At 42.5% G+C, this 20,047-nt stretch overlaps 2 protein-coding genes across 4 annotated transcripts in view; one reads left to right on the top strand and one right to left on the bottom strand.

Moving 5' to 3' along the window:
- The window catches only part of LOC112115986 (serine/arginine-rich splicing factor 11), a 36,623-nt gene extending 33,264 nt beyond the window's left edge, over positions 1-3,359 (bottom strand). For all 3 annotated transcript variants that reach the window (XM_024213244.2, XM_024213243.2, XM_024213242.2), the window contains exon 1: positions 3,028-3,359. In XM_024213244.2, the coding sequence (XP_024069012.1) occupies positions 3,028-3,155 (128 nt within the window). In that variant the 5' untranslated portion in view covers positions 3,156-3,359. The remainder of the gene's footprint in view (positions 1-3,027) is intronic.
- Positions 3,360-10,788: 7,429 nt separating this feature from the next.
- Positions 10,789-20,047, top strand: part of LOC113407428 (leucine-rich repeat-containing protein 40-like) — a 29,247-nt gene continuing 19,988 nt past the window's right edge. The window contains exons 1-7 of the mRNA XM_026655937.1: positions 10,789-10,939; positions 12,110-12,291; positions 14,066-14,139; positions 16,068-16,197; positions 16,886-17,009; positions 18,125-18,267; positions 19,738-19,910. Coding sequence (XP_026511722.1) covers positions 10,789-10,939; positions 12,110-12,291; positions 14,066-14,139; positions 16,068-16,197; positions 16,886-17,009; positions 18,125-18,267; positions 19,738-19,910 — 977 coding nt within the window. The remainder of the gene's footprint in view (positions 10,940-12,109; positions 12,292-14,065; positions 14,140-16,067; positions 16,198-16,885; positions 17,010-18,124; positions 18,268-19,737; positions 19,911-20,047) is intronic.

Here is a 20,047-nt window from a genome sequence, read left to right on the forward strand (position 1 = left end):
AAACAAAATTAAAAGAATACCAAGGTAGCAACCTTAATTCACGCACTAAAAAGTTGGGAAACGTTAGTATTAAGGTTACTTGTGCAACCTTAATTTAGTTTTTTGTGATTATACAATTTTAATCACATGATCACATAGTATTTTTTCCACAGAAGCCCTGCCTCATTCAGTGCATAGTGTGGATCTGCTCTGGGGATTAATCAGGGTTGGAGAGAGAATGAGAGGGTTACCAGTAGCACGACTTAACCATGAGATCATAGTTTCTATTTCTGCAACCCCATGCCTCTATCACTACACACCTTACAACTTCTGCAATAAAGATGGAGTCCTACACACCAGAGTCTCCTTTCATTACAGAATTGATTCATTCCCAGAGCATATCCTAACTTGAGTGCTTACTTTGCAGTCTTAATATTCTTTCAAAGTCTACTTGTGTATAATGTGTAACTTGAACAGTACACGCCAGAAATGGATTTTAACTATGAAATCAATCTTAAAATGGACAAAGTACTGTTGAAACACAGACTGCCAAACTAAACACATTACACACTTCTCCTAATGTAGTAAAGTGCAAATATTCGCTTTTGCAATCTTTCATTTCTTCACTAAGAAGGCAATGTGTCCCCTAGCAATAGTGCTCTGTCCGGGGCAGATTTTTATTTACCTCTGACAAAGACATGAACATTCTGTCTCTTACACTTTGCCAAAACTTGTATAGTTTGTTGTGAAAATAATGTACTCTTGAACTGAATTTGGGTGCCCGTGTGAATGAGTGGGGACCAATTAAGAACACATAGGGCCATATACAAAAACAAGGGAGTAGATGAGCTCACCAGTAGGAAAAGGTGGCGCTTCAGGAGTTATTTCTAGAAGCAACTACTGTCAGGAGCCCTATGCACAGAAGTAGTAGATGCACTAGACTGTTATTTGGGAGACCTAAGTTCAATATTCAATACCCAGTTCAACCAGACTCCCTTGGGAAAGTCACTAAATCTACCCTATGCCTTAGGTTCTCATCACTAGAGTGATGGTAACATCCACCTCATACAGGTGTTGAAAATATAAAATAAATTAATGATTGTGACAGGTTTCAGAGTGGTAGCCATGTTAGTCTGTATCAGCAAAAACAATGAGGAGTCCTTGTGGCACCGTAGAGACTAACAAATAAATGTGTTAGTCACTAAGGTGCCACAAGGACTTTTTTTTTTTTTTTTTTTTAAATGATTGTGAGATGCTCAAATACAGTGAACAGGACCATATAACAACCTAAACACATTTTTCTTGCTAAAGACAGCTAATTCTTTGTTACTTGGTAGAAATGAACTTTTCCGGCACTTAAATATGATTTTCCCACATGTACAAATTTAAACATTCATATTTGACATTCAAATAATAACAACATGTCACCAACTTTAATGCAATAGTATTCATTCAGTTAGTTTTCCTCTACACTACAAATTCCAACACAAAATTGCATTAACATGGGGTTCAGATTGCAAATGTCCATTTGAAAATAACACAAACACCAAGACCACAGAAAACCCTATGTTGGAATATATATACACATATCCATCTAGGAGCATTGGAGGATTTTCCTTTTTGGGGGGGGGGGGGGGGGGGGAGAGGAGGAGAGGGAAGAGGTGACAGGATGAAAGAAGCTTTGTGGCCCTCCAACTATTTGAAACTAGGTAAAAAAAAATGGTATGTTAGAAACCATCTGAGGGGAGACTAAAACAGGCACAGTCAAAATAAAGGCAGTTTGTCACGATTGAAAAAAAAAAAATATATATATATATATCTCATATAGACATTACATATTATAGTTACACACCCAAAATTCCACGTGGTTGGGACATCCATGACCTATGTGACAAAATGCATTTATTTTGACCTCACCTTATTATATTAAGCCATTTTTCTGAGTAACAAAGGCAACCCTGATTCACAAACAAACAAGAGTACAGAAGTTTGCAGTTTTCAGTCCTTTAAAAATAGCTTTTCATCCAATGTAGCACAATAAACAAAAAAATCACCTGTAATAGTTTAAAGATTTTCCTTGCATGGATTTGGAATTACCATTTGTGAGTTGGGCAGATTGTGTGTGTGTTAACAAGAACATGCATGTATATCATGGATTGTTTTAAATCTTTTGTAAAAAAAATTAAAAATTGTTATGAGTTGTATTTTTATATAGCTGAGATCCTTTTAAAAATAACTGCAATCCATTAGAAGTAGATTGGAGGGGTGGGGGAGTTACTCCCAGCAACGCAAAGCACTAAGTTCTTAATTTATTTATTTTTTGGGATGTATGACCATAACTCAAATCACTGGTTCAAGATTTACTACCCACCTTGCACCTTCTCTGTGTATTAAGGAGAGAAAATCCCAAATTTGTAAAGAGAAAAGCAAAGCCCCCCCCCTTTTTTTTAAATGGCAGCTGTCCAACAGGTGTGCGGTGGTTCTGTATGTGAGGGACAATCCCACCAGAGACGGGCTATCGGTTGGAGGCTCCTGGAACAGCCAGCATGCAAGATGACGTGCATTTAGCAGTGATGACTGCACGCGGGTCCAGGTCCTTCCCTCAAGCGTTGATATCACGCATGCTTTGAAAACTATTACTGGGACATAAACCCAGCCGTGAACTAATCTGGCGCGTTCCCAGTTGAGGAGAAGCCGGGTGTGGGAGCGGACACACACAGCTCTCCAGCGCCCCCGGTACCACGCTGCTAGGCTAGCCCTTACGGTGACTCGTCTACACAAGCGACAGGGTGAGGCAGGCTTCCTGGGCTGCGGGGGAGGTTAACGCTTCGGCGGGAAGCCAGATCCCGCCGCACCACCAGCCGCAGGCGAGGCCTGGGCGAGCCAGGCCCTACGGCTTAAAGCTTCACGGCCCAGCGGGTCTCTCAGCAGCAGGCGGCGAGGCGCGGGGCGTGATGGGAAAGAGGCGGGACGTTATCCGGGAATGGGGGAGGGGAAGCCTGTATGGCGCGGGGGAGGAAGGGGGGGGGGGGCCGCTGGCGGACTCACTCGGGAGGGAAGAGGCGCAGCTCCTCGATCTTGCCCAGAAAACCGAAGAGTGTCCGCATCTGCTCGGAGCTGGCGCTAGGAGAGACGTTGGTGACCTGAATCACGTCGGTGCCGCTGCTTGAAGCCATCGCGCTGCCGCCCACTCCAGTGCTACAAACACATCAGGGAGAGGGGAGAGCGCGTTAGGAAACGGGTAGCTTTTTGCTATGTCCCCTGCCGCTTCCCGTCCGGGCACAAGCACGGGCCCCGCGCACAAAACAACCGTTGTCGGGCAATAACTGCCACCAGCTGCCCGCTCCACCAGCCTGCCCGGGCCGCAGACTAGTATCCCACAATCCTTTACTGCTCTTCTCTACGCAGGCGCGAGCTGCGTACTTCGGTGGTCTTGCGCAAACTCACAAGCCGCCTCTCCCACAGAAGCCCTATTTGCGCATGTGCATTACCTGTACCTCTTCCAAGGACTTGCGGCTATTGCACATGCGTACTAGTCAACCACGTCTTGCAGCGCTTGCTGCTCCTGCGCACGCCTCATCCTGGTGCCTTGCTTGAGCCGCGCATGTGCAGTATGGGGAGCTACTCCGGAGACTGGCAGGCGAGGCGGTGTTTGGGCGCGAGGGGGATTATCTCCGTTTCCCACTCCGAGCTCGCTACAACTGAATCCCCAGGGGGCGGAGAAAGTTCAGCCAGAGCAGAAGGCCTAGGGCCTAGTCTGAGGCCTGCCCGGGGCTATCGCCACAGAGCGCTCTTAGCTGACGAGGCTGTAGCCTGGGTGGGCGCCCCCTCCCCATCCTTGAGGGTCTACGAGCCCTAGAGCTGCAGGGCGCCTCCTCTGATCTTCCAGGACCAGCAGCCCCTGCATTAGCACGGTGCTGAGCGACCCGTTTCTCCAAATGACTCCAGTGGGAGTTGAGTGTGATCAGCAGCTGGCAAAGGCTGCTCCTAATGATTTTACTGTTGTCAATTTAAAGTAGACTTCCCAGGGTAGATATTGAACTGCGAGCAAGGCGTGCACCGTACACGAGAAGTAGACTACAGTATTTCATCTCAAATTTAAAATACCCGAATAATATTAATTTCCCAGTCATTTTTTCAGTTCTAGGGTAATTCTTTCCTAACTCTTATGCTGAAAACAAAACCAGTCTGCAGCCTGATCTTGCTGTAACTGAAGTAAATTTCTTTTAATGGAAGCAAAATTTGCCAACCCCTCCTCAACCTATGGACATCAAGGGGTTGTTACTATGTTAGTGATAGTGGTAGATGCTTCCCTACACAGTAACAGCTTCTTTAGAAGTTTATTTTAAATTGATAGTGCAATGCCACTTTATTGCTTCTATAAAATCAATGCACCTTTCAAAGTAATACATTTCAACTGTCAAACTGCTACTTAATTATAATGTTTGCATTATTATTGATGTAGAGATAATTTGTTTGTTTTTTAAATATACAAAAAAAACCTCTACTGAGAATGTGCTTCCACCGGTTTGTTTACAATTTGAGCCCCCAGGTAACCTGGGAAAAATCCTATTACCAGGTAGCCAACAGTAACACAAGATTTCTCAAATATCCAAGAACAAATTAAATTCAGATCACAGCTAAATGCTACTGATCCAAGGTAGATCCTGAACAGAGAAATGTGTTGAATCTGAGATTGCTGTGATTTCAAAGTGGGGCAGCAGTGGGGATTTGTCAATTTCAAATTGTGTAGGTCCTGTGAATAAATGGTGCTGGCATTCAGAAGCTTTCAACTAAAATTGCAATTCAATTAACAGAGCATTTCATCCAAAATCTAAGAACCAATGCATCCAGTTAAGCAGAACTCATAAAACTTTGAGTAATAGTGTCATCTGCTGACTCCCAGTAATATTACACAGGGGACAGATAAAGGATAAAGAAACAAGATGATAAAAATCGGAAGAAAACTGAAGAAAAAGAATGAATGAGCAAGCAAGAAAAGAGAGCCAGCCTCAAGACCATCGTAGTTTGGTAAACGTTTGATTTTAAAGTTGAATCAGGATCAAATGTGAAGTATTTTACAAAATGTTAGACCCGTAGAATTTATTAATTTCAGAGGAATCTTTAAAAAAAAAAAAAAAAACTTTCCCCTGCAGTGTTGGAAACCCAAAGTGAGCTGGTACCTGAAAGCCAGAAAATGAAACTGACTATGAACAAAAGTTGTAAATGGCTAAATTCTTAATTGTCCAAGTTGAGGGAAGTGCAAAAGTAAAGAACATAGGCTGTGAAAAGAAAACATATTTTTGCAGTTCTTTCAGTTTTAGCAATCTAGGAGTTACTAATAACCTAGGAAGGAGATTTGGTTTTGTATACATAATTTCTAAAGGAAATTTGTCAAAGGCGTATATTTTGCTTACCGGAAGAAAATTCTATTTGATACTGATAGCAAAATGGATTGAGCTGTTTTCTTGTCTTTTTTTGTGATGGGATAGGAAAGGGAGAAGCATTATTATGCCTGGGGCTAGAACTTTACATACACCATTATTTTCAGTACTCTTTCACCTACTAAAAAAAGTCCATTTTAAAAGAAATTAATAAGCAAAGGGAAATGGGGAGAAATTGTATTCTAAGGATAAGCTTAAACGAAAGTACTTCTTTATTGTTTGTCTTGCCTTGTTCTCTTTAAAATGTTATTTTCAAAGATGTTACATGGTATCTTTTATTGATAATAGATCTGGCAGCAGAAGGAAACATGAGCAAGACATGAAAAGTACAGGCTGTCGGGGGGGTGGAGGATTGGGGAGAATGAGATTTGTACAGTGCCTAGCACAGAGGAGCCCTGGTCTATGTTTGAGGCCCTTACGTGTTATCATAGAATCATAGGACTGGAAGGGACCTCAAGAGGTATCTAATCCAGTCCCCTGCACTCATGGCAGGACTAAGTATTATCTAGACAGCGGTTCTCAACCGAGGGTCTGCGAGTCCTTTCAGGGGGGCTGCATATCCCTGCAGCTGAAACCCAGTGCCCCAAGTCCCAGCGCTGAAGCTGGCACCGCGCCTCCCCCCCAAGCCAGGAATGGCATGGAGCTGAAGCCACCCCACCAGGAGCGGCATGGGACTGAAGCTGACCAACCTCCCTCCCGCACCCAAGCCAGGACCCCCAGCATATCACCCCCCCCCACAAAGCTGGAAGCCACACTGGGAGCCCCCCCCCACCATAGAAATTAAAACTATGCCTATGCCCAAGGGTCGTCCCCCCCCCGGACCCCTGAGTTCCCTCCCCTCCTTCCCCGATAGGCCCTGGCATTTTTATAGCATGTTGAGGGGGGCCTCAGCAAGAAAAAGATTGAGAACCCTGATCTAGACCATCCCTAACAGATGTTTGTCTAATGTGTTCTTAAAAATCACCAATGATGGCAATTCCAGAACCTCCCTGGGCAATTTATTCCAGTGCTTAACCACCCTGACAGGAAGTTTTTCTTAACATCCAACCTAAGCCGCCTTTTCTGCAATTTAAGCCCAATGCTTCTTGTCCTATTCTCAGGGGTTAAGGAGAATAATTTTTCTTCCGTCACCTTGTAACAACCTTTTATGTATTTGAAAACTGTTATCATGTCCCCTCCGAGTCTTCTCTTTTCCAGATTAAACAAATCCATTTTTTTCAATCTTCCCTCATAGGTCATGTTTTCTAGACCTGTAATCATTTTTGTTGCTCTTCTCTGGACTTTCTGCAATTTGCCCACGTTTTACCTGAAATGTGGTGCCCAGAACTGGATACAAATTCTTCAGTTGAGGCCTAATCAGCACAGAGTAGAGTGGAAGAATTACTTCTCATTTCTTGATTACAACACTCCTGCTAATACATCCCAGAATGATGTTTGCTTTTTTTGCAACAGTGTTACACTGTTTACTCATATTTAGCTTGTGATCCACTATGACCCCCAGATCATCGCTTTCCACAATACTCCTTCCTAGGCAGTCATTTCCCATTTTGTATGTGTGCAACTGATTGTTCCTTCCTAAGTGGAGTACTTTACATTTGTCCTCATTGAATTTCATCCAGTTTACTTCAGACCATTTCTCCAGTTTGTCTAGATCATTTTGAATTTTAATCCTAGCCTCCAAAGCACTTGCAACCCCTCCCAACTTGGTATAGTTTGCAAACTTTATAAGTGTGCTCTCTATGCCATTATCTAAATCATTGATGAAGATATTGAACAGAACCGAATCCAGAACAGATTCCTGCAGGACCCCACTCGTTATGCCCTTCCAGCATGACTGTGAACCACTGATAACTACTCTCTGGAAACGATTTTCCAACCAGTTACACACCCACCTTCTAGAACAGCCTCTCCTCTAGAAGCTTTCTCCAACTTCTGAAATAAAAAATGGTCTCCGATATATTCCAGTAACTTTTGGATAGTCTGTGCCCTGCTGTATTATTTTCCAAACAGATGTCTGGGTAGTTGAATAATATGTATAATAATAATAATTAATACCTTCTTAGGCCACTTCTCCAGTACAGTAGAATCAGTTATGGAATTCTATGGTGGGAGAAAAGGATGGGGGGAGGTGGGGAGCCTATCTCTTTCCATTTTTTCAGGGGACCTAGAATCAGAGCAAGACTGTGCTATGAGAAACATCCATCTTTCCTCTTTGAGGAAATGGGATTGGAAACCAGGCATGGGACATTTCTTTGCTTCATCAGGGAGGAGGAGGGGAGGAAGAAGAAGAGTGTGTGTGGGAGGGATGGGGGAATTTCATGAAAGAGGCCATTGTCTCTCAGGGAGGAGACTGTGCATGGGCGGGGGAGTCTCTCACAGTGAGGATTGGGGTTTGAGAAATGGGAAATACAGCATGCATGCTCAGGACAGATGTCTTCGGGAAGCAGGTGTGGGAGGAGATGAAAATGAATAGAGGATGAGTGTCTGTTATAGAGAAACATCAAGAGTTAGAAGGGATGTAGCTGGGGGAAGAACAGCCTTCCCACCAGAATTGTATTGTCTTGGTGTGGGACAGTTGTCCACCATTCCCAAATACATTTGATAGCAAAACCATCAGTGTATATTATTTTAAAACAAGACAATTCCACATACTGACCACATTAAATGTGACCTGTAAAAGAAGAAAAACTTTGTTTTAGTGCCCTTTGTGTTTGTTTATGGTACATAAAGAAGTTTTGAAACGGGTTTTTTTTTCTGCTTGCTTTTTCTTAGAAATTTCAGGAATGGCAAATCTCCCCTGTTTTCATTTGAGGACTTCTGGATAACTGAGGGGATTGGGGTCTTTCTCCATCTTTAGCTGAAGATGCAGACATGCTGAATGTTCAACAAAGAGTTTTTCTCCAAAGTATTTGTTAAATAGTTTACAAAATTATTAATGAGCAAAGTTTTAAATGGTCTGATTAGATATCATGTCCTACTGCAATCAGACTTCACTTGCCTGGCCTCTCTAACATAATATAAATATATTAGCTCTCCTATTATGCATAAAGAACAGGAGTACTTGTGGCACCTTAGAGACTAACAAATTTATTAGAGCATAAGCTTTCGTGGGCTACAACCCACTTCTTCGGATGCATATAGAGTGAAACATATATTGAGGAGATATATATACACACACATACAGAGAGCATGAACAGGTGGGAGTTGTCTTACCAACTCTGAGAGGCCAATTAAGTAAGAGAAAAAAAACTTTTGAAGAGATAATCAAGATGGCTCAGTACAGACAGTTTGATAAGAAGCAAGTGTGAAAATACTTACAAGGGGAGATAGATTCAATGTTTGTAATGGCTCAGCCATTCCCAGTCTTTATTTAATCCTGTGTTGATTGTGTCTAGTTTGCATATCAATTCCAGCTCAGCAGTCTCTCGTTGGAGTCTGTTTTTGAAGTTTTTCTGTTTTAAGATAGCCACCCGCAGGTCTGTCATAGAATGGCCAGACAGGTTAAAGTGTTCTCCCACTGGTTTTTGAGTATTATGATTCCTGATGTCAGATTTGTGTCCATTAATTCTTTTGCGTAGAGACTGTCCGGTTTGGCCAATGTACATGGCAGAGGGGCATTGCTGGCACATGATGGCATATGTCACATTGGTAGCTGTGCAGGTGAATGAGCCCCTGATGGTATGGCTGATGTGATTAGGCCCTATGATGATGTCACTTGAATAGATATGTGGACAGAGTTGGCATCGGGCTTTGTTACAAGGATAGGTTCCTGGGTCAGTGTTTTTGTTCAGTGATGTGTGGTTGCTGGTGAGTATTTGCTTTAGGTTGGGGGGTTGTCTGTAAGCGAGGACAGGTCTGTCTCCCAAGATCTGTGAGAGTAAAGGATCATCTTTCAGGATAGGTTGTAGATCTCTGATGATGCGCTGGAGAGGTTTTAGTTGGGGGCTGAAGGTGACAGCTAGTGATGTTCTGTTATTTTCTTTGTTGGCCCTGTCTTGTAGGAGGTGACTTCTGGGTACTCGTCTGGCTCTGTCAATCTGTTTTTTCACTTCAGCAGGTGGGTATTGTAGTTTTAAGAATGCTTGATAGAGATCTTGTAGGTGCTTGTCTCTATCTGAGGGATTGGAGCAAATGCGGTTATATCTTAGAGCTTGGCTGTAGACAATGGATCGTGTGGTGTGTCCTGGATGGAAGCTAGAGGCATGTAGGTAAGTGTAGCGGTCAGTAGGTTTCCGGTATAGGGTGGTATTTATATGACCATCACTTATTAGCACAGTAGTGTCCAGGAAATGGACCGCTTGTGTGGATTGATCTAGGCTGAGGTTGATGGTGGGATAGAAATTATTGAAATCATGGTGGGATTCCTCAAGGGCTTCTTTTCCATGGGTCCAGATGATGAAGATGTCATCAATGTAGCGCAAGTAGAGTAGGGGCGTTAGGGGACGAGAGCTAAGGAAGCGTTGTTCTAAGTCAGCCATAAAAATGTTGGCATACTGTGGGGCCATGCGGGTACCCATAGCAGTGCATGGGGTCTTCTGAGAAAAACAGGGTTTCTCTGGAGGGAGCAGGAGCACTCTTAGACCTCAATTTGAAATGAGCTGAATCTTCGCAAAGCTTTTCTCCCAGGTGTTTGTCAGAAGTTTGAGTAAACTAGGTTTTTACAAAACAATCACAAGGTTTTAAAGTGTGATTCTACTCTGAAAAGTTACTTTGTGGAAGGACGTTGTGGGGTTCCGGGTTCATTTTCTCAGGATGACTCCAGATCCAATCCGTTCAGTTTACAAGATGGTTTTTCTAACTGCCATCTCTACAAACTCACTCAGCCCGGGGTCTAAAAGTTAACCTGGAGCCTCTCCGGCTCACAGATCAGTAAGGAAGTAGTAAGGAAGGGCTCGAGCAAGATTCAGAAGGGACTTGGATATTTCGATGGATAGACTACCCCGCGGGGTTAATGCCATTTGCTAACAAACTGCGGATGGCGGTGGTCGCTGACCGATGCATCGCGCTTGACACTGTTAGGTTCCCCCTTTAACACAGGAGGACAAAACACCACCACAGACACAAGGAGAAGTCGCGGGGGCGAGTGAATTGTAGCCAGCGAGGAGGAATGGGGGCAGATTTCCCAGACTCACTGAGGCGGCGGACAGGGCCTGAAGGGGTGATTGGGGCAGAGGGGCCCACGTTGGGGGTGGAGTTGCGGCAGAGGCACCCTGGAGGCAGGCGGTGACCCCACCCCACCGCGCCCGCCGGCGCTGAACGCGGAGGCCGAGGCTGGCTCCGCCCGCCTCCCTGGTTTGGGGGGCGGGCTGACGCGGTCGAGGGGAGGCTGGGGCTGGGCGGGCCGCGTGCGGCGCTCTGTGGGGACATGGCGGCGGCACGCCGAGGGAAAGCTGGAGATCCTCGCGCCGGTTTCAGGCGGGACGCGGGGGAGCCGGGGTCCGCGGTGCCGCAGGGGCTGATCAGAGCGGCCAGGAAGAACGGCCAGTTAAACCTGGCAGGCCGCGACCTGAGTGAGGGTGAGAGCGAGAGCCTAGGGCCACTCCCCTACCCGGTGTGTGGGGCTCCCCGGCAGGCGGGGGGCGGGCTCGCTCGAAGGCATGAAGGAGACCGGCGTATCCCTCCCCCTTGTGCGCCGAGGCCACGCCCTGCCCTTCCCCCAGGGACAGACATGCTGCCACCCCACGGCCCAGGGAAGGGGCACCTGGCTCACCGTGCTGGGTAGGTGGGTGCCCCACGGCAGGGCTGGGATCCCTGGACGGGCTGCTCCAGAGCTCGTCACGGGACTCAAGGCGAGTGCTTCACATTAGGGCCATGCGGGTAAGGGGGGGTGCCAGGCTGTCCCCCTTGCGGGATCTGAATAACCCGGGGCACTGTTAATGCAGCGCTTTGAAGATGTGATGCTACATGTTTGTTTTATCCGCCCATGTGTGGGCCTGGGCTTGTATGTTAAATAGGGCTCCCGTTGTTGCTAAGGCTGGTAGATCCGGACTGGTAGGTGACTTTCGCAAAAAGTCTTCTGATAGCTAGGATCCCAACCACATAGGGCTTGGGAATGCCATTGGAAGGTAGGTCATAGTTGTGATGTTCTCTCTTTGTATAAGGCTAACCCTGGCAATAAGCGAGCTGATGGATTCTGCTCTAGCTGAAGCTTCTGGACAGTCCTGAGGGGTAGCGCATTATAATATTCAACTCAACTCTGGATGCTACAAAGGCATAGGTTCAAATAAATAAAAAAAAGGATTTGGCTGTTGCAACCAAGCACAGATTATTAAAAAAGGTCCTTTAGAGTTTAGACAAGCAGTGGCACCTGGCTGTTCAGGAGCAGCTGGGGATTCTGTAGATTCCCAGAATTGTAAATGCCTTTTTCAAGCCCTTTCAGTTATGAGGATCTGACACCTTCTTCCTCACACTCTCCATGATGCTCAGCCAATTCAGCTGGTTTAACTACAATTTATGATTACATAAGTACTTTGGTTAAGAATGAGAGCTGATCAGAAAATAGGGGGGAAATACTAGTGAAAGTAGTCAATTTTTTGTCCATTTCATTTGAACAAATATTCCAACCAGCTCTGTGAAGAATAAAGTTATTAAACATTTTTGGATAACCACAGTGATGACCGTAAAAGCTTAAGGTTAAATATTGGAGACGTTTATTGTACAAATATGCCACTTTTGTTTGTGTGTAGTACCTGCGAATGTGTGGCGAATAAATTTGGATATTCCCGAGGAAGCCCATCAAAATCTCTCTTTTGGTGCTGCTGATCGCTGGTGGGAGCAAACAGATCTGACCAAACTCATCTTAGCCTCAAACAAACTGCAGTGTCTTTCTGAGGATGTCAGACTTTTGCCTGCTCTCACTGTACTGGATGTAAGTAAAGAGCACCTGTTATCAGATTGTGCTTGCATTCTGGAAGGGTGGGGGAAGGACTAGATTTCCTCACAGAGGTCTCAAGTTCCCCTCTCTTGTATTAAATGCTGGATGTATTAAAGTGGTATTGGTGTGTTCCTAGGGAAATGTAGGAATTGTTATAACATATCAGATTAATGGTGCATCTAATCTAGTATCCTGTTTTTGACAGTTGCCAGAACCAAATTTTTCACAGGAAGGTCCCGGATACTCCATAATGGACAATTATTTATAACTTGCCTGTGAGGACCAAAGTCCAGTCCTCCTCCTTGATAGAGATTTGCCTAGATAGTGTCTTTGAGGAGAAAAGGCACCTGGGGGATCGTCAGGACCCAAAACAGAATTTTGAGTCCCTCGTCTACACTCCTTCCCCACAAACTCTCTAGGTATTTATTTAGCCACCATCACAATTGTATCTCAGTACCTCAGGTTTCTAGTATATTAGTAATCGCAAGAGCACTGCAATAACACTGTAATATCTTGTGTTCTGGCACCTGGAGTGCTGCAGAGGCAATGTGCTCAGATCCTGTCAGCATGAAAGCATACTCTGATGCCCTTAAGAAGCTAAAACAGTGGTACTGGTTGGTTTGGGAGAGAGTTGTTTCTTCTTTCCTGGAGGGAAGGTTGCCCTGGCAATGCCCTTTTCTGGATGGTAGCGGCGAATAAGGGCATTTGGATAGGGTTCTTGGGAGGATCACTGAAGGAGTGAAAAATTAAGGAATAGATGTACTCAGAACTTGGAGTCAAGTATCGGGGGGGTAGCCGTGTTAGTCTGTATCCATAAAAACAACAAGGAGTCCGGTGGCACCTTAAAGACTAACAGATTTATTTGGACTTCTGTGGGTAAAAAACCTCACTTCTTCAGATGCATGGAGTGAAAGTTACGGATGCAGGCATTATATAATGACACATGAAGAGAAGGGAGTACCTCACAGTATTCACAGTGGCACATGAAGAGAAGGGAGTACCTCACCAGTGTTCTCCACTTGTGAGGTACTCCCTTCTCCATGTGTCATTATATAATGCCTGCATCTGTACCTTTCACTCCATGCATCTGAAGAAGTGAGGTTTTTTACCTATGAAAGCTTATGCCCAAATGAATCTGTTAGTCTTTAAGGTGCCAAAGGACTCCTTGTTGTTTTTTCAGAACTTGGAAAAACTTAGATACAGCCAGAGGTAGATACAGAAGATCAGAAGTGTGTGTGTGTGTGTGGTTGGTTGGTTAGGGGGAATCTCAAATCAAAGGATTCAGCTATAGCACTTTGGGATAGACTTGCCCCCATCAAGCTGCTGGGAAGAAGAGAACTGGACTTCCCAGTAGAGAAATGTCTTTCATCTTGACTTCAAAGTGTCTGGTAAATTCTCCTCTGCCCCTTTCCTCCTGTCTGCTGGGGGGAAAAAGCAGAGCTTTACTGCCTGTCCGCCAATGGGAGGGGGGGGCCTCCCCTGTACCCCATTAGAAGGAGGCTGTTTTTTTCACTTTCCCCCAACCTTTTTAGTTCATCTCTCACCTCTGCTTCTCACAGCTTTTCCTGTCAACTGAGTGAAGCTTTTATCAGACAGGTAACTCTGTAGTGTTCTATTAGTAATGAAATTATCCTGACAATTTGCACTTGTCAAGGCCCTTGTACAAAATTTTCTTTTGTATGCACGTAGCATAGTTTGTTTCTTGGCTATATTAAAAAAAAAAGGGTATTGATAAGCAGTTACACTTCTAAAACCTTTTTGTTTCTAGGTACATGATAATCAGCTGACATCTATTCCTTCTGCTATAGGATTTTTGGAAAATCTTCAGAAGCTCAGTGTCAGGTAAATATGTTTTACAAATCTGAATACAGTAAATATGCGTCGAGTGGTTAAGAAACTTAAAATCTTCTAAAATTGTCTTCCTGTAATTTAAGAAAAGCTCTCTAAACCAGCACTGTGTTCAGTGTTATTAAATGTGTTTGTAGCAGTGAGGGGAGAACTTTGTGAGTGTAGTCAGGCTTTCAATTTGATATTTTAGTGTAAAGTTCATAAAATGACAAAGTCCCATTTTGGTCCTTGATTGTGCAAAGAGAATCATGCAGATAAACTGCTATGCCTAGGTAGACAAATTGCACAGGCATTGGGGGCTGCCTTCATGGTTCTACTTGCAGGATTGAGGCCTTGATTTGTCACCTTTTTAAACTGTTATTGGTCAATGATTATATTCATTGGTTTTTCTATACACAGTTCTTCCAGCTAATTTTCAGAGCTTTTAGCCCAGTGATGTTAATCCTTACTTGTGTAAGTGTACATCTCAGACCCAAGACCCTGGATCTCTCAGGTTTCAGTTCTTAGAAGTGTTGTGACTAAGTCATATTTTTATCTGGAATGTGATCCCCACTGCTGACACTTGACACACGTAAGGATGCTTGGAGAAAACAGTGGTCTGAGCATGCTCACATGAGTCATGTAAAATTGTTGTGAAAATTTACCAGCTCAGATACAGAATCTACTCATTTGATTGACTGATAATAGAAAAATGTAATGACATTCCATTTGCCTGTTGAGGTCTGTGGGTGGGGGTCCCGTCCTCCCCCTCCCTCCCCCCAATATCTTCTGGGACTAGTTAGTGAATAGAATTCTGGCAAGGCAGCCCTGAAAACAAACGGACAGCACTTCTTTCATGAAGAAGGCCAACATTATTTGTATTTAAACACTCAGTGAAAGAGTGGGAGCCTGAGTCTTGGAGATGTCACTGCTCACTGAAAACATATGTTGTCTCTACATTTAAATATTTTTGATGTCCTAAAACTTCAGTTTGATTTCCTGATAAATGTACACTATATGTTGTTACTTCTCCTATCACGTGACAAATAAGGATGTTGAAGATTCCGGGCACTAAGGATGGAATTTTTCAAAAGTGCAAAGGGGGCTACGCGCCCAACTCTCTTAACTCATTAAAAGTCAACGAGAGTTGGGGATTCAATTCCTTCATTACTTCTGAAAGTCTTGGACTAAGTTACTATATATAGCAAGGTGCATTGCTTTCTGGTGATTAGGCGCTTGATCTGAAGCACACTGAAGTGAACTGAAGTCTGTCCATTGTCTTCAGTGAGCTTTGGCTCAGATCCTGGACTTGCAAGGCACCTCCACAAGCCTTTATGCTCTTTTTTTTGTCTCTGTATTGACAGAATTTGTTTTTGTACTTCATGAACATATTTAAAACACTGAAAACCTCAATATTTGGGTTTTGATATGATCAGGGAAGGCCTTTCCTTAGTCTTGTGGTAGTTTTTAGGTTTTCATCTATTAATTCTTCAAAGGAAGATGTGCGCTCAGTCTAACAGCTTCAGTTTAAAGGATAAAAAGTACTCTTCATATGGAATGTGTTTGACAATGAAACTTTAAAAGCGTATTCGTGTTGAAAAGTGGTTCTTACCATATGAACCTTCAGATTTGTGGACTGAAAACTATAGGTACAATTTTCTTTAAGATGCTGTCTGGTAGAATAGCAACTAGGCAAGATTCAGCTGAAGCGTAACTTCAGATGGTGGTTTAAAGTCGTCTTGAGCAAATAAACATAAGGGAGGACAACCTAGAAAACTAACCATTAAAAATCTGCTTAATATTTATATCCATTTACATTTGTACTACTACCTTAACCTTAACTATCTTGCACAGTGCTGTGTGAAACAGAAATATTTCAAACAGTTGAATTTAGAACAGGTTCATACTCATGTATCCCTTCACATTTATTATTTTATTACTAGTCACAACAAGCTGAAAAATATTCCAGAAGAGCTGACACAGTTGAAACACTTGAAGAGCCTACTTCTCCAACACAATGAGTTGAGTCATTTACCGGATGGGTTTGGACAGCTTATCAGTTTAGAAGAGTTAGTAAGTTGCGTCTTTTTCTAATGGATTTTTTTTCTTGGTTAGCTGGTTTATCTGTACTTTGCTATTGGCAGTTCAAAAACTTTGAACTTTGTCTTTGACAGGGCTACCATCTACACCCACTTCATAAGTATTTTAAAATATTCTAATGATTTCTGGGTACCATTGGATGTGACACTATGTCTGATTGAAACCATGTTATTTAGTTTGCCAAATATTAGAGCTTTTTGCAGCATCACACTTAGCTAAAGACAATAGATGTAAAGTTTATTATCTTGAAGTTAATATTAAACCCTTTCCAAAGTCTTTCAAATGTGTAGCAAAAAAAATCAAAGGGACCTGGGCTCCTAAGTCACTTAGGCACTTGTGAATATCCCACCCCTGGTTGTCGTCACGGACAGCTCAATGAAATAATCTATCAATACATAGCAGCGGTTAAAGAAAAGCCAACAAAATGTAAGGATGTTTGAAGCATGGGATAGAAAAACTACTGTATTTGACGCTACTCTCACCACTACTGGAGAACCATGTCTTCTGCTCTTGTCCCTAAACGAGGGAAACTCCCAAACATGCTACCCAACTACATTTGATGTTCTCTCTCAGTGATTAACTTTGCACATGGGCTGTTTCTAAACACTCTTCAAAGCCATTTTGTCTACCACGTCTCAATTATTTTTTTTTCCCCGCCCAGGATCTTTCCAACAACCAACTTGCAACCATTCCATCCAGTTTTGCTTCCCTAACCAGTTTGGTGCAACTCAATTTGGCCCATAACCAACTGAAGAACCTGCCAGCAGAAATCAGCGCAATGAAAAGTAAACTAGTTTCCCACAGCATTTTAAATGTCTTACAATAAATCTATAGTCTCTTGTCTTGAAAGATGTTGCTTGCATTTTTATTGCAGCTGAATAAATAGGTATAATGTGAGGTACTGTAAATGGCTGAAATTAGTCATAGCTCATGGGTTCTCTGGATATCAAACTTCAGGTTTCCGATAGCTGTCATTTCTTGATGGAATGTGAGGAGTAATCAAAGAAGAGCAAGGATAAACCTTGTTCTGCTTAGAGGCTAGTGTTCTGGTTAAGATTATATAACAGATGAGCCTTTTCCTTATGGCATATGCTGTATGGAAAACCAAGCGCATAAAGGAGGTGGTGGAATTAGAGCTGGAGAAAGTATAAATGGATTACTTGTAAAAGTTCAGCTTTAATCTTTGAATCATCTTAAATCATCAGTCTTAATAGCCATTTAAGCTAAATATGGACCGTAATTGCTGTAGCAGATAAAGAGGAACAGATTGTGTACTGATGGTAGACTGTTAGGCCTGGTCTACATGAATAACGTAGCTGAAGTTGACGTACTTGGATCGACGTACCGTGGCGTCTTGGCCACAGTGAGTCGACTGCTGCCGCTCCCCCATCGACTCTACCTGCGCCTCTCGCTTGAGCTGGAGTACAGGAGTTGATGGGAGAGGCCTTGGGGCTCGATTTATTGCCTATAAACTAGACGCGATAAATCGATTCCCGCTGGATCGATCGCTGCCTGCCGATCCAGCCAGTAGTGAAGACATACCCTAAGTTTCTAAACTGACATACTTTAACTATGTGTAGACTAGCTTGTGATCCCTCCATACCACCTCCAATCCGAGCCCCCACACAAGGCCTACTATGTGGCCAACTCTCTGCATTGTCATTGAATACTTAATATTTAATGTGGATAGAGTACTCTGAAAATCTTTGAAGTCTGTTTATAATTAGACAAACAGAAAGCTTTTGCAAACACTGAAGGTGTAGGTATTTCTGAAATTGACAGCTGCCACATAAAGCTTATTTTAGAAAAGCATATTTTGGGTGCCATCTGCATCTCTAGTAAAAGTAAATTTTAGAATTTTTGATATTTCAGTTTTTCACCACTGAAATTATTTCTCTAGGCTTAAAACAACTGGATTGTACTAAAAACCAGTTGGAAACCATACCTTCTGAATTGGCCAGCATGGCATCTTTAGAACAGCTTTATCTAAGAAAAAATAAATTACAGTATTTACCAGAATTTCCATCATGCAAGTTACTGAAGGTATGTTTTGTTACAGCTTTTGTAATCTAAATGGGTTCGGAGTAAACTTTTTTTCTTAACCTTGCTTTGTTGTTGTGATCATGTAAATTATCACAAATTACTTTAAACGTTATCTTAAACTATAATGCTAGGCACAGAATTGTTATCAGTGTGCACAGTAGTAACAGTTACAAGTAACAGTTAAACTTAAACTGGAAGATAAATCTACAACTATCTTTAAATTTGGGAAAATAAAAATGAGGATTATGGGGAATGACTGAAAAAACTGAATGTAATAATATACAGTAGATATATGATTTATACTAGTCTCTAGAAATGCTTTGTTGTTCCAAGCATTTTGTAAAATGATGGGCTGTCCGTCTGATCTGTACCTAGCAGGAAGATGGACCTGTCTTGAGTAAGAATATTCTGAAAGCTTATATGAGAAGCACATCTCTCCATGTAGAGACTGTAAATTCTATTCACATTTGTTTTATGATTTGAGAACTGCATCTTGAGTGCAGAAGGCAAAACCTAAAATAAATCCCATTGACATCTGCAAGGCGTGCTTTTGTTGCATTCTGTGAGTCATATAGATATTATCAGAGTCATATAGTGTAAACCTATAGCAAAACCTACGTGGATCAATGTGCTGTGATGTCCGAAGATCCAGATTTACTGGAAAGGAAGTTATTGCTATTCCTAGCTTTTTGTTGCAGGGAAGATATATAGTCTTTCTATACATACAAACCATATACCCAAATGTTCGTTTGTGACCAAAATTCTTAATACTTGATGATGCAGGATCTTGCATATTAGCTGAGTGACAGACTATAGAATGCCTATTGTGTTGTGGTTTATAAGTCTCTATTGAAGTTTCTTAAATGTTTTGATGAGGAAAGATTTGTCTTCTGTATGTAAGTGGGGATCCTACAAGGGAACCTACCCCCTTTCTTTTCTACATACTTCTTCTCTTCCTCCCATGCTTTGAGACATGTATGCTTTGAGAGCATATCTGCTTTATTTACAGTTAGCCCCATAACTTTAATATTAATCATCAGTTAGTATAAGTATCTTTGGTAGGGGACAGTAGTTTTTTATAACATGAGAAAAATATACGAAAGGGCTATGAAGGAAATGAAAAAAATTCTCCTCTTTAGTAATTAGGCCATGTACTATATTGTAAATGAATTATCTGTGGTATCTATAACAATGATAGTGTTGTTACTTTTCAATAACAAACCCTTCAGAAATGGGATAAGCAACAGAGCTTTAAGGACAAAAAAGATTTAAGGCTAACTTTTTCAAATGTGGGTTCCTGCAGTTAGGTTTTTAAGATCAAGATTTTCAGAAGTGACTTGTAATTATGAACATTACCCCCTTCACTTTGTCAAGTTGGACACCCTAAAATGGAGGTGCAGTGTCAGAGTTGAGATGAGTAAATTACATTTTGCCACAGAAATATAATTTTGATGCTCTCTGCTTCAATAGGAGTTACATGTTGGTGAAAATCAGATTGAAGTGTTAAGTGCAGAGCATCTTAAGCATCTGAATTCTCTCTGCGTGTTAGAGCTTAGAGATAACAAGCTAAAATCACTGCCTGATGAAATTACTCTGCTTCAGGGGTTGGAGCGACTTGACTTAACCAACAATGATATCAGTAGGTAAGATTAAAAACCACATGAATCTGTGGTGAGGCATAACTAATGAAATCAGTCTTCATTGTTTGCAGCAGTGAATTATTATTCTAATAATTCTGTAGTTATAAACTTACATTGTGCTTCAGTATTTTTGTAAAACA

This window comes from Terrapene carolina, unplaced genomic scaffold, assembly GCF_002925995.2.
Source record: "Terrapene carolina triunguis isolate 2854851 unplaced genomic scaffold, T_m_triunguis-2.0 Scaffold211, whole genome shotgun sequence".
NCBI classification, from domain to species: Eukaryota; Metazoa; Chordata; order Testudines; family Emydidae; genus Terrapene; species Terrapene triunguis.